Here is a 17534-nt window from a genome sequence, read left to right as displayed (position 1 = left end):
GGGAGTCAGAGGTCATGGGTTCTAATCCCGGCTCTGCCACATGTCCGCTGTGTGACCTTGGGCAAGTCACTTCACTTCTCTGAGCCTCAGTTCCCTCACCTGTAAAATGAGATTAAGACTGTGAGCCCCACGCGGGACAACCTGATCACCTTGTATCCCCCACAGCGCTTAGAACAGTGCTTTACACATAGTAAGCGCTTAATAAATGCCATCATTATCATTTGATTATTATTGGGAATCAGAGGTCATGGATTCTAATCCCGGCTCTGCCACATGTCTGCTGTGTGACCTTGGGCAAGTCACTTCACTTCTCTGAGCCTCAGTTCCCTCATCTGTAAAATGAGATTAAGACTGTGAGCCCCATGCGGGACAACCTGATCACCTTGCATCCCCCCCAGCGCTTAGAACAGTGCTTTGCACATAGTGAGCGCTTCACAAAATGCCATCATTAATAAATACGATTGAAGGAATGAATGAATGAATACTCCCTCGCCTTCTCATTGGCTCTCCTCCTCCCCGCCCCAGGCCCCCGAAGTTTGTAACATGAAGCAGCGCCTGATTGGTCCAAATCCTAATAAATACGATTAAATGAATGAATGAATGAATACTCCCTCGCCTTCTCATTGGCTCTCCTCCCCCCCCCCCACCCAGGCCCCCCGAAGGTTGTAACATGAAGCAGCGCCTGATTGGCCCAAATCCTAATAAATACGAATGAATGAATGAATGAATGAATGAATGAATGAATGAATGAATGAATACTCCCTTGCCTTCTCATTGGCTCTCCTCCTCCCCCCTTCCCCCCCGCCAGGGCCCCCGAAGGTTCATCATCATCAATCGTATTTATTGAGCGCTTACTATGTGCAGAGCACTGTACTAAGCGCTTGGGAAGTACAAATTGGCAACATATAGAGACAGTCCCTACCCAACAGTGGGCTCACATTCTAAAACGGGGAGACAGAGAACAAAATCAAACATACTAACAAAATAAAATAGAATAGATATGTACAAGTAAAATAAATAAATAAATAAATAGAGTAATAAATATGTACAAACATATATACATATATACAGGTGCTGTGGGGAAGGGAAGGAGGTAAGATGGGGGGATGGAGAGGGGGACGAGGGGGAGAGGAAGGAAGGGGCTCAGTCTGGGAAGGCCTCCTGGAGGAGGTGAACTCTCACTAGGGCCAACATGAAGCAGCTCCTGATTGGTCCAAATCCTCATAATCAATCAATAAATCAATCAACCGTATTTATTGAGCGCTTACTGTGTGCAGAGCACTGTACTAAGCGCTTGGGAAGTCCAAGTTGGCAACATATAGAGACGGTCCCTACGCAACAGTGGGCTCACAGTCTAGAAGGGGGAGAACAAAACCAAACATCCTAACAAAATAAAATAAAATGAAAGAAATAGAATAGATATGTACAAGTAAAATCAATCAATCAATCGTAAATAAATACGATTGAATGAATGAATGAATGAATGAATGAATGAATGAATGAATACTCCCTCGCCTTCTCATTGGCTCTCCTCTTCCCCCCTCCCCTCCGCCAGGGCCCCCGAAGGTTGTAACATGAAGCAGCGCCTGATTGGTCCAAATCCTCCGCTACGTGGCTCTGATTGGCTGACGCGAGGCACGCCCCCTTCCCTTCCGTTTTTTTCCCGGACCCACGCCGTGGGTCGTACCATGAGCAGCCGGCGGCGGGGGGATCCTCCTAATTTGGGGGGGAAATCGGGGGATTTGGGGGCTTTCTGGGGGTTTTATCCGTCCCGGCGGTTGAAAATATTTAAGGAAGGGTGGCGTCGAGGGTCAGGTGCGGGGTTTCCCGGGGAGGGACGCGGGAGGGAGAGGGGGTTTTGCGTGTTCCCCCCTCTGGGGCGGGCGGTGGTGCGGTCGGGGAGCGGCTCCCCCTGGCCGGTGGGCCGAGGCTCCCGCAGCAGCGCTCGAGGCTCCCGCCCGTTGAGATGTTGCCGCTGCCCCCTCTTCGCCGTGCCCTCCTCTGCCAACCCTGGAGGACCTGGTGAGTGCCCACCACGCTCTGGGAAACAAAACAAAACATATTGACAAAATAAAATAAATGGAATAAATATGTACAAATAAATAAATAGAGTAATAAATCCGTACAAACATCTAAGTTTCTTTTAGACTGTGAGCCCACTGTTGGGTAGGGACTGTCTCTATGTGTTGCCAATTTGTACTTCCCAAGCGCTTAGTACAGTGCTCTGCACATAGTAAGCGCTCAATAAATACGATTGATTGATCTATACAGGTGCTGTGGGGAGGGGAAGGAGGTCATGCGGGGGGGATGGGGAGGGGATCAATGACTGGGAGCCCCACGTGGGACAGCCTGATCACCTTGTATCCCCCCCCCCCCAGCGCTTAGAACAGTGCTTTGCACATAGTAAGCGCTTAACAAATACCGTTCTTATGTGCTAGGCACTGTTCTAAGCCCTAGGGTGGAGACAAGCAAAGCAGGTTGGACTCAGTCCCTGCCCCATGTGGGGCTCATAATCTCCATCCTCATTTTACAGGGGAGGTCACCGAAGTACAGAGAATAATAATCATCATCATTAATCGTATTTATTGAGCGCTTACTGTGTGCAGAGCACTGTACTAAGCGCTTAGCACTGTACTAAATAATAATCCCCTCCTCCCCCTCTCCATCCCCCCATCTTACCTCCTTCCCTTCCCCATAGCACCTGTATATATGTATATATGTTCGTACATATTTATTACTCTATTTATTTTACCTGTACATATCTATTCTATTTATTTTATTTTGTTAGCACGTTTGGTTTTGTTCTCTGTCTCCCCCTTCTAGACTGTGAGCCCACTGTTGGGTAGGGACTGTCTCTATATGTTGCCAACTTGTACTTCCCAAGCGCTTAGTCCAGTGCTCTGCACACAGTAAGCGCTCAATAAATACGATTGATGATGATGATGATGATATTTATTAAGTGCTTACTATGTGCCAGGCACTGGACTAAGTGCTGGGGTGGATACAAGCAAATTGGGTTGGACACAGTCCCTGTCCCAAGTGGGGCCCTGTTTCAATCCTAATTTTACAGATGAGGTCACCGAGGCACAGAGAAGTAAAGTGACTTGCCCAAGGGCAAGAGCAGGTAAGTGGCAGAAGTAGGATTAGAACCCGTGACCTTCCGACTCCCAGTCCCATGCTCTATCCAGTACGTGTGCTGGACTTCTAGACTGTGAGCCCACTGTTGGGTAGGGACCGTCTCTATATATTGCCAACTTGGACTTCCCAAGCGCTTAGTACCGTGCCCTGCACACAGTAAGTGCTCAATAAATACGATTGAATGAATGAATGCTGCTTCTACACTGCTATAGACTATAAGCTCATTGTGGGCAGGGAATGTGTCTATTGTTATATTGTACTTCCCCAAACGCTTAGTCAAGTGTTCTGCACACAGTAAGCGCTCAATAAATATGATGGAATGAATGAGTGCACCTGTCATTCATTCATTCAGTGGTATTTATTGAGGGCTTACTGTGTGTGGAGCACTGTACTAAGCGCTTGGGAAGTACAAATCGGCAACACACAGAGACGGTCCCTACCCAACAATGGGCTCACAGTCTAGCAGGGGGAGCCGCACAACAAAATAAGTAGACAAGTATCTCTTCCTCCCTTCAAGGCCCTACTGAGAGCTCACCTCCTCCAGGAGGCCTTCCCAGACTGAGCCCCTTCCTTCCTCTCCCCCTCGCCCCCCTCTCCATCCCCCCATCTTACCTCCTTCCCTTCCCCATAGCACCTGTATATATGTATATATGTTTGTACATATTTATTACTGTATTTATTTATATATTTATTTTACTTGTACATATCTATTCTATTTATTTTATTTTGTTAGTATGTTTGGTTTTGTTCTCTGTCTCCCCCTTTTAGACTGTGAGCCCACTGTTGGGTAGGGACTGTCTCTATATGTTGCCAATTTGTACTTCCCAAGCGCTTAGTACAGTGCTCTGCACACAGTAAGAGCTCAATAAATACGATTGATGATGATGATGATGAAGTGTCAATACTATCAGAATCAACAGAATTATAGCTGTATACTACATCACTACTATATACACAAAACATCATCACGTACAGAAGCAGCGTGGCCCAAATCACCCCTGATTGCTGCATTTCACAGAGTAGATGATGTCGAACTCGAGCGTTTAGTACAGTGCTCTGCGCGGAGTAAGTGCTCAGTAAATATCATGGATTGAGCAATTGATTGACGCTTCCTCCTCAAGGTCTTAACCCCGAATGACTCCTTCCTCTTCCCCCACCGCTCAAAACTCAAGTGAAGCTTGGGGCTGGCTTCTCCCTGTATAGCTGGCTGCTTCCGGCATTCCCTAATATCTGTATCCCAAAATTTTCCCCCTCACCTGGGTCTGTCTCCTCACTGGAAGGGGCCCACCCTCCAGGCTCTGTCAGCTCCTTTCATTCATTCATTCAATCGTATTTATTGAGCGCTTACTGTGTGCAGAGCACTGGCCTAGGGGTCAGAAGGACTTGGATTCTAATCCCGGCTCTGCCACTTTCATTCATTCATTCATTCAATCGTATTTATTGAGCGCTTACTGTGTGCAGAGCACTGGACTAAGCGCTTGGGAAGTCCAAGTTGGCAACAGATAGAGACGGTCCCTACCCAACAGTGGGCTCACAGTCTAGAGAGGGGAGACAGAGAACGAAACAAAACATATTGACAAAATAAAATAAGTAGAATAAATATGTACAAGTAAAATCAATCAATAAATAGAGTAATGGTGCTTCTCCTTGGAGAAGCAGCTTGGCTTGGTGGGTAGATCACGGGCCTAGGGGTCAGAAGGACCTGGATTCTAATCCCGGCTCTGCCACTTTCATTCTTTCATTCATTCAATCGTATTTATTGAGCGCTTACTGTGTGCAGAGCACTGGACTAAGCTCTTGGGAAGTCCAAGTCGGCAACATCTAGAGACGGTCCCGACCCAACAGCGGGCTCACAGTCTAGAAGGGGGAGACAGAGAACAAAACAAAACATATTAACAAAATAAAATAAGTAGAATAAATTGTTTGCTTGTTTGCTGTGTGACCGTGGACAAGTCGCTTCCCTTCTCTGGGCCTTAGTAACCTCATCTGTAAAATGGGGATTGAGTGTGAGCCCCAAGTGGGGCAGGGCCTGTGCCCAACCTGATGAACTTGCACACTGTCTAGAACAGTGTTTGGCACATAGTAAGTGCTTGACTGTGAGCCCACTGTTGGGTAGGGACTGTCTCTATATGTTGCCAACTTGTACTTCCCAAGCGCTTAGTACAGTGCTCTGCACACAGTAAGCGCTCAATAAATATGATTAACAAGAGCCATAATTATGATGATTATTTTGCAGAATTCTGGGCGTGGCTGGACAGATTCATTCAACCTCATTTATTGAGCACTTACTGTGTGCAGAGCACTGTAAGCGCTTAGTACAGTGCTCTGCACACAGTAAGTGCTCAATAAATGCGATTGAATGAATGAATGAATACTAAGTGCTTGATCCTTTTTCCCAGGCTGTAAACTCTGACCCACCGGATTAATCAGTGTCTCCCACCATAATCCTGACCTGTCCCACCCCATTTTTCATTCAATCGTATTTATTGAGCGCTTACTGTGTGCAGAGCACTATACTAAGCGCTTGGGAAGTACAAGTTGGCAACATATAGAGACGGTCCCTACCCAACATTCATTCATTCAATCGTATTGAGCGCTTACTGTGTGCAGAGCACTGTACTAAGCGCTTGGGAAGTACAAGTTGGCAACATATAGAGACGGTCCCTACCCAACAGCGGGCTCATTCATTCATTCAATCGTATTTATTGAGTGCTTGCTTTGTGCAGAGCACTGTACTAAGCGCTTGGGAAGTACAAGTTGGCAACATATAGAGATGGTCCCTACCCAACAGCGGGCTCACAGTCTAGAAGTCACTACCGGCCCTCCTGCAGTGGTTTTCCGTGCCAACTGCGGCAGAGAAGCAGCGTGGCTCAGTGGAAAGAGCACGGGCTTTGGAGTCAGAGGTCATGGGTTCAAATCCCAGCTCCGCCAACGGTCAGCTGTGTGACTTTGGGCAAGTCACTTCACCTCTCTGGGCCTCAGTTACCTCATCTGTAAAATGGGGATAAAGACTGTGAGCCCCACGTGGGACAACCTGATCATGCTATAACCTCCCCAGCACTTAGAACAGTGCTTTGCACATAGTAAGCACTTAATAAATGCCATTATTATTATGAATTAGTCACAGAACCAGCATGGGGCAGGGGCTGAACTTTAGCCTGCCCCTGAGCCGGAGTAAAGGTGAAAAACACTGGCCTCTAGTCAATCAATCAATCAATCGTATTTATTGAGCGCTTACTGTGTGCAGAGCACTGTACTAAGCGCTTGGGAAGGGCAAGTTGGCAACATATAGAGACAGTCCCTACCCAACAGTGGGCTCACAGTCAGTTGTATTTATTGAGCACTTACTGTGTTCAGAGTGCTGTACTAAGCGCTGTGGGGAGTACAATAGAACAGACACTTTCTGTTATTCTCCACTGGTTTGCAGACTGCTGAGTGGGAATAGATTCCCTCACTTTCTCCTTCTTGTTTGGGTAGGAAGCCTCTCCCACAATATTCCCGCAGCTTTGCTGTGTTCCTGGGAAGGGCTGGATCCTCTCTGACAAGCTGGGAATGGCCGGGCTGTGTCGGGGTGGCTTTAGGCCAGAAAGGGCTTGAGGAGACTTGTTATCTCCTACACATCAGGACCATTTCTAGCCCAGCCAAAAATCACCCGATTAATTGTATTTACTGTCTTGCAGAGCAATGTTCTAAGAGCTTGGGAAAGTACTAGGGTTGGCAGACATTTTCTCTCCCCGCAAGGAGCTTTCAGTTTAGAGGGGAAGACAGCCATTAAAAGCCCAGGCTTTGATGAGTTCCCTCATCTGTAAAATGGGGATTAAGACTGTGAGCCCCCAGTGGGACAACCTGATCACCTTGTATCCCCCCCAGTGCTTAGAACAGTGCTTTGCATCATCATCATCATCATCAATTGTATTTATTGAGCACTTACTGTGTGCAGAGCACTTTACTAAGCACTTGGGAAGTACAAGTTGGCAACATATAGAGACAGTCCCTACCCAACAGTGGGCTCACAGTCTAAAAGGGGGAGACAGAGAACAAAACCAAACATACTAACAAAATAAAATAAATAGATATGTACAAGTAAAATAGAGTAACACATATGTACAAACATATATACATATATACAGGTGCTGTGGGGAAGGGAAGGAGGTAAGATGGGGGGGATGGAGAGGGGGACGAGGGGACATAGTAAGTGCTTAACAAATACCATCATTATTATTATTATTTGACCACAGACTGCTATTGGGCCCCTGATGGAGTGAGTGTGTGTATGTGTTACTCCCTTGAACGCTGGTTAAAGTAAATTAAAAACTTTTCCCATTAACCTGGGTGATCAGAGGTGTGTTTTGAACTCTACTACGGGTCACTGAGGCTCTCTCGGGCCCAGAAAGGTCCTGGTTGGTTCCGACAGGGGAATTCAGTACCTGTTCTTCCTCCTCCTTAGACTGTGACCCCCACGGGGGAACTGATAATCTTGTACCTACCCCAGTGCTTGGCACTTAGAAGTGCTTAACAACTATCCCAATTACTAAAAAAGCTTGGGAGGGTACATTACAGTAGCGAAGCAGCGTGGCTCAGCGGAAAGAGCACGGGCTTTGGCGTCAGAGGTCATGGGTTCAAATCCCAGCTCTCCCAATTGTCAGCTGTGTGACTTTGGGCAAGTCACTTCTCTGTGCCTCAGTTCCCTCATCTGTAAAATGAGGATGAAGACCGTGAGCCCCCTTTGGGACAATCTGATCACCTTGTAACCTCCCCAGTGCTTAGAACAGTGCTTTGCACATAGTAAGCGCTTAATAAATGCCATTATTATTATTATTAATAAAAGAAATTATGGATATGGTCATAAGTGCTCTGGGGCTGAGGACGGGCTGAATATCAAGTGCATAAGGGTACAAATGTGAGAGGGAAGAGGGGAAATTGGGTTAGTCAGGGAAGGCCTCTTGGAGGAGAGGGGATTTTAATAAAGCTTTGAAGGTGGGGAGAGTGATAGTCTGTTGGATATGAGAAGCAGGATGGCATGAACACGATTCAGTAAATATGATTGAATGAATGAACACTGGCTTGGGAGCCAGAGGACGTGGCTTCTAATCCCAGATCTGCCATTTGTCTGCTGTGTGACCTTGGGCAAGTCACTTTGCTTCTCTGTGCCTCAGTTACTCCATCTGTAAAATGGGGATTAAGACTGTGAGCCCCACGTGGGACAACCTGATTACCTTGTGTCTATCCCAGTGCTTAGCATATAGTATCAATCAATCAATCAATCAATTGTATTTATTGAGTGCTTACTATGTGCAGAGCACTGTACTAAGCGCTTGGGAAGTACAAATTGGCAACACATAGAGACAGTCCCTACCCAACAGTGGGCTCACAGTCTAAAAGGGGGAGACAGAGAACAGAACCAAACATACCAACAAAATAAATAGGAAAGAAATGTACAAGTAAAATAAATAAATAGAGTAATAAATATGTACAACCGTATATACATATATACAGGTGCTGTGGGGAAGGGAAGGAGGTAAGATGGGGGGATGGAGAGGGGGACGAGGGGGAGAGGAAGGAAGGGGCTCAGTCTGGGAAGGCCTCCTGGAGGAGGTGAGCTCTCAGCAGGGCCTTGAAGGGAGGAAGAGAGCTAGCTTGGCGGAGGGGCAGAGGGAGGGCATTCCAGGCCCGGGGGATGACGTGGGCCGGGGGTCGACGGCGGGACAGGCGAGAACAAGGTACAGTGAGGAGATTAGCGGTGGAGGAGCGGAGGGTGCGGGCTGGGCAGTAGAAGGAGAGAAGGGAGGTGAGGTAGGAGGGGGCGAGGGGATGGACAGCCTTGAAGCCCAGGGTGAGGAGTTTCTGCCTGATGCGCAGATTGATTGGTAGCCACTGGAGATTTTTGAGGAGGGGAGTAATATGCTCAGAGCGTTTCTGGACAAAGATAATCCGGGCAGCAGCATGAAGTATGGATTGAAGTGGAGAGAGACACGAGGATGGGAGATCAGAGAGAAGGCTGGTGCAGTAGTCCAGACGGGATAGGATGAGAGCTTGAATGAGCAGGGTAGCGGTTTGGATGGAGAGGAAAGGGCGGATCTTGGCAATGTTGCGGAGCTGAGACCGGCAGGTTTTGGTGATGGCTTGGATGTGAGGGGTGAATGAGAGAGCGGAGTCGAGGATGACACCAAGTTTGCGGGCTTGTGAGACGGGAAGGATGGTAGTGCCGTCAACAGAGATGGGAAAGTCAGGGAGAGGACAAGGTTTGGGAGGGAAGACAAGGAGCTCAGTCTTCGACATGTTGAGCTTTAGGTGGCGGGCGGACATCCAGATGGAGATGTCCTGAAGGCAGGAGGAGATGCGAGCCTGGAGGGAGGGGGAATCGTAGACACCTGTCTACATGTTTTGTCACCTGTCTACATGTTTTGTTGTCTGTCTCCCCCTTCTAGACCGTGAGCCCGTTGTTGGGTAGGGACTGTCTCTATATGTTGCCGCCTTGTACTTCCCAAGCGCTTAGTACAGTGCTCTGCGCACAGTAAGCGCTCAATAAATACGAATGAATGAATGAATATTTAGCAAGCACTGTACTAAGCGCTTGGGATAATACCGTAAAACAGAGTTGGTAGACATGTTACCTGCCCACAAGGAGCTTACGGTCCAGAGGCAGTTGAAGTCTAGCTTAAAGGCCAGAGATAGGACGCGGGTGAGCGATTGGAGGCGAGATGGATGATATTGAGGTACGCTTGGCGTTAGAGGAGTGAACTGAGTGTGCTAGATTGTGGTATGAAGTCAGTGAAGTGAGAATCAGTAGGAACAGACTGAAATAAATATTTATTTATTTTACTTGTACATATCTATTCTATTTATTTTATTTTGTTAGTATGTTTGGTTTTGTTCTCTGTCTCCCCCTTTTAGACTGTGAGCCCACTGGTGGGTAGGGACTGTCTCTGTATGTTGCCAACTTGTACTTCCCAAGCGCTTAGTACAGTGCTCTGCACACAGGAAGCGCTCAATAAATACGATTGATTGATTGATTGATTGATATCTCATTCCCCTTCCCCACCCTCAGACGCTTCCTCATTCGGACTTGTGTCCCCTGGAGCCGGGGCAGGTGTGGACCAGCTTCCGAGAGGAGGGTGGGGTGGTGGGTTCCTTTTTTCACAGGACAAACTCCTTTTTTCACAAACTCCTGCTGTGGAGTTTGCAGGAGACCTGCCCTTCCCAGGAAAGATGGCATTGCTCCCTGGGTTTTCAGATCCAGCCCGGGAAGCGAATCCCACTCGTTATTTGTCAGGCCATTTAGTAATGATGGGATTTGTTAAGCGCTTACTATGTGCCAAGCGTTGTAGTAGTAGTAGTAGTGGTATTTCCTTTAAACTATAAGCTCACTGTGGACAGGGAATATGTCTCATATGGTGGTGTTGCACTCTCCCAAGTGCTTAGTGCAGTGCTCTGCACACAGTAAGCACTCAATAAGTACGATTGATTGTTTTAATGAGAAGCAGCAGGGCATAATGGATAGAGCACGGGACTGGGAATCAGAAGGTCGTGAGTTCTAATCCCGGCTCCACTATTTACCAGCTGTGTGACCTTGGGCAAGTCACTTCTCTGTGCCTCAGTTACCTCTTTTCTAAAATGGGTTTTGAGATTGTGAGCACCCACCCTCCGCCCCCCATGGGACAGGGACTGTGTCCAACCCGATTTGCTTGTATCTACCCCAGTGCTTAGTACAGCGTGGCTCAATGGAAAGAACCCGGGCTTTGGAGTCAGAGGTCATGGGTTCAAATCCCGGCTCTGCCAACTGTCGGCTGTGTGACTTTGGGCAAGTCACTTAACTTCTCTGTGCCTCAGTTACCTCATCTGTAAAATGGGAATTGAGACTGCGAGCCCCCTGTGGGACAACCTGATCACCTTGTAACCTCCCCAAGCGCTTAGAACAGTGCTTTGCACATAGTAAGTGCTTAATAAATGCCATCATTATTATTATTAGTAGTAGTACAGTGCCTTGAACATAGATAGTGCTTAACAAATACCATTATTATGGTATGGACAGAAGTGCCTTGGGGCTGGGGGTGGTGGGAGGGTGAATAAAGGTGACAGAAGGGTGGGAGAAGAGGAAAGGAGGGGTTAGCCAGGGAAGGCCTCTTGGAGCTGTGTCTTTAATAATAATAATAATAATAATATTAAGCGCTTACTATGTGCCAAGCACTGTTTCTAGTAGTCTATTGTAATCAATCAGTGGGGGTTTTTTTGAGCACTTACTCTGTGCAGAACCCCAAAAAAGTGCTGCGGAGAGTACAACAGAATTAGTGGACATGTTCCCTGCCCATAGGGATTGTCTCTATTTGTCGCCAAATTGTATTTCATTCAATAGTATTTATTGAGCGCTTACTGTGTGCAGAGCACTGTACTAAGCGCTTGGGAAGTGCAAGTTGGCAACATATAGAGACAGTCCCTACCCAACAATGGGCTCACAGTCTAGAAGACTGTGACCAGAAGATTCTAGAAGAATCGGCTGGGACCGTTCTTGACTTCCTGCTGGGGATCCTTGTGTGTCCCAGAGGGTCAGAAAGACTTGACACCTGTCTACACGTCTTGTTTTGTTGTCTGTCTCCCACTTCTAGACTGTGAGTCCGTTGTTGGGTAGGGACCGTCTCTAGATGTTGCCAACTCGGACTTCCCAAGCGCTCAGTACAGTGCTCTGCACACGGTAAGGGCTCAATAAATATGATCGAATGAATAACGAGCTTATTGTGCTCTCCCAAGTGCTTAATAAAGTGCCCCGCACACTAATTGATTAATTAGTCATAATAGGCGTGGCTCAATGGAAAGAGCCCGGGCTTGGGAGTCAGAGGTCATGGGTTCCAATCCCAGCTCCGCCACTTGTCAGCTGTGTGATTGTGGGCAGGTCACTTAACTTCTCTGTGCCTCAGTTCCCTCATCTGTAAAATGGGGATTAAGACTGTGAGCCTCCTGTGGGACAACCTGATCACCTTGTAACCTCCCCAGTGCTTAGAACAGTGCTTTGCACATAGTAAGAGCTTAATAAATGCCATTATTATTATTATTATTATTATTATATATTCAGCACTTACTGTTTGCTGAGTACTGTACTACATGCCAGGAAAGTGTCCTCCCAAAAGGCCTTCCAGAACAGCACAGAGTTAACAGGCAGACAGTTAGCCCTGCATGGGAAAATTCTGACTTGTGGTTTCTTTGGAAGAAAATTCCCAGGCTGGCCCTGACCTGGTGGCTAACACCCTGGAGTCTGGGCCATTAGTCAGCCACTCAGTTCTAAGGAGTGCTTATTGTGTGCAGAGCACTTTACTAAGCACTTGAGAGAATACAATACAATGGTAAACACATTCCCTGACCACAGGGAGCTTACAGTCTAGAGGGGGAGACAGACATCAATATAAATAAATGACAGGTATGGACAGAAGTGCCGTGGGGCTGGGGGAGGGGGGAGGATGAATAAAGGTGACAGAAGGGTGGGAGAAGAGGAAAGGAAGGTTTAGCCAGGGAAGGCCTCTTGGAAATGTGTCTTTAATAATAATATTAAGTGCTTACTATGTGCCAAGCACTGTTCTAAGCACTCGGGTGGATACAAGGTAATCAGGTTGTCCCACGTGGGGCTCACAGTCTTAATCCCCATTTTACAGATGGGGGAACTGAAGTACAGAGAAATTAAATGATAATAATAATAATGGCATCTATTAAGCACTTACTATGTGCAAAGCACTGTTCTAAGCGCTAGGGAGGTTACAAGGTGATCAGGTTTTCCCAAGGGGGGCTCACAGTCTTAATCCCCATTTTACAGATGAGGTCACTGAGACACAGAGAAGTTGAGTTGCCCAAAGTCACACAGCTGACAGTTGGCGGAGGCGGGATTTGAATCCCTGACCTCTGACTCCAAAGCCTAAGCTCTTTCCACGGAGCCACGCTGCTTCTCACACAGAAGGCTTTGAAGTGGGGGAGAGCAATTGTCTGTAGGGTGAATAATAATAATAATAATAATGATGGCATTTATTAAGCGCTTCCTATGTGCAAAGCACTGTTCTAAGCGCTAGGGAGGTTACAAGGTGATCAGGTTGTCCCATGCAGGGCTCACAGTCTTAGTCCCCATTTTCCAGATGAGGTAACTGAGGCCCAGAGAAGTGAAGTGAGTTGCCCAAAGTCACACAGCTGACAGTCGGCGGAGCAGGGATTTGAACCCAGGACCTCTGACTCCAAAGCCCGGGCTCTTTCCACTGAACCAGGCTGCTTCTCACACAGAAGCCTTGGAAGTGGGGGAGAGCAATTGTCTATAGGGTGAATGGATACCCATTCATTCAGTCGTATTTGCTGAGCACTTACTGTGTGCAGAGCACTGTACTAAGCGCTTGAACATGTACTAAGTGCTTGGTAAAGACAGCTCTTATGCTACTTCCTACCAGGATTCCAAGTCACCTGGCAGAAGACGTTGGAAAATGTTGAGGAGGCTTCTTTCAGTCCCCAACGTGGCATCCGGCTAAGTCAGATCAGCCTTGCAAATGAAGGAGCAGCATGGCTTAGTGGAAATCAATCAATCAATCGTATTTATTGAGCGCTTACTGTGTGCAGAGCACTGTACTAAGCGCTTGGGAAGTACAAGTTGGCAACATATAGAGACAGTCCCTACCCAACAGTGGGCTCACAGTCTAAAAGAAAGAGCTCAGGCCTGAAAGTCAGGGGACCTCGGTTCCAATTCCAGCACTGTCACTTGCCTGTTGTGTGACCCTGGGCAGGTCCCATAACTTCTCTGTCCCCGTATTTCCTCATCGGTTAAATGGAGATTCGGTACCTGTTAATAATGATAATAATAGTAACGATGGTATTTGTTAAGCCCTTACTATGTGCCAAGCATAGGTTGTCAGGTTGTCCCACTCAGGGCTCACAGTCTTAATTCCCATTTTACAGATGAGGGAACTGAGGCACAGAGAATCAATCAATCAATCAGTCGTATTTATTGAGCACTTACTGTGTGCAGAGCACTGTACTAAGCGCTTGGGAAGTACAAGTTGGCAACATATAGAGACAGTGACTTGCCCAAAGTCACACAGCTGACAATTGGCGGAGCTGGGATTTGAACCCATGACCTCTGACGCCAAAGCCCGGGCTCTTTCCACTGAGCCACGCTGCTTCTCTACCGCAATGTACCCTCCCAAGCTTTTTAGTAGTTGGGGTAGTTGTTAAGCACTTCTAAGTGCCAAGCACTGGGGTAGATACAAGATTATCAGTTCCCCCGTGGGGGTCACAGTCTAAGTAGGAGGGAGAACAGGTATTGAATTCCCCTGTCAATCAATCAATTGTATTTATTGAGCGCTTACTGTGTGCAGAGCACTGTACTAAGCGCTTGGGAAGTACAAGTTGGCAACATAACTGTCGGAACCAACCAGGACCTTTCTGGGCCCGAGGGAGCCTCAGTGACCCGTAGTAGAGTTCAAAACACACCTCTGATCACCCAGGTTAATGGGAAAAGTTTTTAACTTACTTTAACCGGCGTTCAAGGGAGTAACACATACACACACTCACTCCATCAGGGGCCCAATAGCAGTCTGTGGTCAAATAATAATAATAATGATGGTATTTGTTAAGCGCTTACTATGTGCAAAACACCGTTCTAAGCACTGCGGGGGTGGATACAAGGTGATCAGGTTGTCCCACGTGGGGCTCACAGTCTTAATCCCCATTTTACAGATGAGGGAACTGAGGCCCAGAGAATAATAATAATAATGATGGTATTTGTTGAGCGCTTACCATGCGCAAAGCACTGTTCTAAGCGTTGGAGGGATACAAGGTGATCAGGTTGTCCCACGGGGGGGCTCACAGTCAATCCCCATTTTACAGATGAGGGAATTGAGGCCCAGAGAAGTGAAGTGACTTGCCCAAAGTCACACAGCTGACAAGTGGGATTAGAACCCCTGACCTCTGACTCCCAAGCCTGTGATTTCCACTAAGCCACACTGCTTCTCTGTTCTCCCTCCTACTTAGATTGGGAGCCCTCATGTGGGACAGGGACTGTGTCTGATGTGATTACCCCAGTGCTTAACACATAATAAGTGTTAAATACTATTATTATTATTATATACCTTTATATATGTTTGTACGTATTTATTAGTCTATTTATTTATTTTATTTGTACATATTTATTCTATTTTGTTAATACGTTTTGTTCTGTCTCCCCCTTCTAGACTGTGAGCCCGCTGTTGGGTAGGTACTGTCTCTATATGTTGCCAACGTGTACTTCCCAAGCACTTAGTACAGTGCTCTGCACACAGTAAGCGCTCAATAAATACGATTGAATGAATTATTATTATTACCTCTAGAAGGATTCCTGTTGCTCCTGTTTCAGTTATGCCCTCTAGCTTTGCCTTGGGAGCCTCACTGACCTTACCACTCATTCTTCTTGCCTACTGTGCACTTTCTCCCTTTCTCCCCGTCTCACACCTTTGCTGCTGTTCTTTTATCTTCCTGATAAAGGAGAATTTACCTTATCAGGCGGCAGATTGCCAGAGGAGAAAGGAAGAGAAACAGAGACAGCTGGCCCAGGGTTGATTTGAAGTTTGTGTGTCAACCCTCTATAGCTCCCTTCTCCCTGGCTTCTCCTTGCAGATAATAATACTAATAATAATACTAATAATAATAATAATAATAATAATAATAATAATGATGGCACTTACTTAAGCACCGTTCTAAGCGCTGGGGAGGTTACAAGGTGATCAGGTTGTCCCACGGGGGGCTCACAGTCTTAATCCCCGTTTTACAGATGAGGTAACTGAGGCCCAGACAAGTCAAGTGACTTGCCCAAAGTCACACAGCTGACAATTGGCTGAGCCGGGATTTGAACCCATGACTTCTGACTCCAAAGCCCGGGCTTTTTCCACTGAGCCACGAGATGAAGTTCAGGTTCCCCGGGGGGCAGGCCCAGAGTTTGTCTTTGGGAAGGGAGGTGTGCCAGTTGTTGCCAACTTGTACTTCCCAAGCGCTTAGTCCAGTGCTCTGCACACAGTAAGCGCTCAATAAATACGACTGATTGATTGATTGCCTGGGCACCCAGGCCTCTCTACTTCCAATAATCTTTCTCACACCCTCCTGCAGCTGGCAGAACTGCTCCGTGCCTCTGGGACACGTGTCCGGTATTCCCCATCTGGTCAGAGAGGCTGGGGAAGGAAGTAGGGTCACGGGTTCTAATAGGAAGTAGAGGAAATCAGGGAACTCTGGGGCCAAAGGAGAGACCGAGAGGCTCAGAGGGATTAAACTCAGAGTGTCTCTACCACTCTGTTATCTTGTACTCTCCCAAGCGCTTAATACAGTGCCCTGCACACAGTCAGCACTCCATAAATACGATTGATTGAGTTCCAAACTCAGCTGGGCCCTCTGCCCTCCCCTTGAAAAGAGAGTGAGCTCATTTCTAGAAAGTGCTCTGAGCTCCTTTGAGGTAGGTGACATAAGCGATCAGTGGTTGTTTTCATCCTGACTCTATTAGAAGCCGTATAATAGTAATGCGCTTAATAATATGGCATTTTTAAGCACTTACTATGTGCCCTTCACGGTACTAAATTCTGGGGGTAGATAGATGATAATCAGGTTGGACAGTCTAAGTAGAAAGAAGTGGTATTGAATCTCCATTTTACAGATGAGAAAACTGAGGCATGGCATGATTAAGTGTCTTGCCCTAGGTCATACAAGCAGACAAGTGATCGAGGCAGGATTAGAACCCAAGTCTCCTTACTGCCAGGTCCGTGCTCTTTCCATTGGGCCATTATGCTTTCCATATGGCCACCTCTAACCCTAACCCAAATTCTAAATTTATCTGTAATCCTATCTTTATTCTGGCTCAAGACCAACCTATTTAGTGTCTGACTACCCTGCTAGACTGTTCTTGAATAGTAGTAATAGTAATAGTATTTATTGAGCACCTCCTGGATGCTGTGCGCTGTACTGAAGGACCTGGGTTCTGATCCTGGCTCCTCCATTTACCTGCTTTGTGGCTTTGGGCAAGTCACTTCACTTCTCTGTGCCTCAGTTACCTCATCTGTAAAATGGGGATTGAGGCTGTAAACCCCACATGGAACAGGGACTGTGTCCACCTTGATTTACTTGTATGCGCTTAGTACAGTGAGAAGCAGCACGGCTTAGTGGAAAGAGCACGGGTTTGGGAATCAGGACATGGGTTCTAATCCCGGCTTGGCCACTTGTCTGCTGTGTGACCTTGGGCAAGCCGCTTAACTTCTCTGCACCTCAGTTACCTCATCTGTAAAATAGAGATTAAAACTGTGAGCCCCTCATGGGACAACCTGATTACCCTGTATCTACCCTATGCCCCCCATCCCCCCACCTTACCTCCTTCCCCTCCCCACAACACCTGTATATATGTTTGTACAGATTTATTACTC

At 47.1% G+C, this 17534-nt stretch overlaps 1 protein-coding gene across 1 annotated transcript in view; it reads left to right on the top strand.

Annotated features, from left to right (window-relative positions):
* Window positions 1-1950: 1950 nt before the first annotated feature.
* Window positions 1951-17534, top strand: part of ALDH4A1 (aldehyde dehydrogenase 4 family member A1) — a 56787-nt gene continuing 41203 nt past the window's right edge. Inside the window, exon 1 of the mRNA XM_038746478.1 lies at window positions 1951-2022. Within this exon, the coding sequence (XP_038602406.1) occupies window positions 1967-2022 (56 nt within the window). The 5' untranslated portion in view covers window positions 1951-1966. The remainder of the gene's footprint in view (window positions 2023-17534) is intronic.

The sequence above is a fragment of the Tachyglossus aculeatus genome, chromosome 5 (genome assembly GCF_015852505.1).
Source record: "Tachyglossus aculeatus isolate mTacAcu1 chromosome 5, mTacAcu1.pri, whole genome shotgun sequence".
NCBI lineage: Eukaryota > Metazoa > Chordata > Mammalia > Monotremata > Tachyglossidae > Tachyglossus > Tachyglossus aculeatus.
The sequence above is the reverse complement of the archived record's forward strand: the minus strand, read 5'-3'. Positions and strand labels throughout refer to the sequence as shown.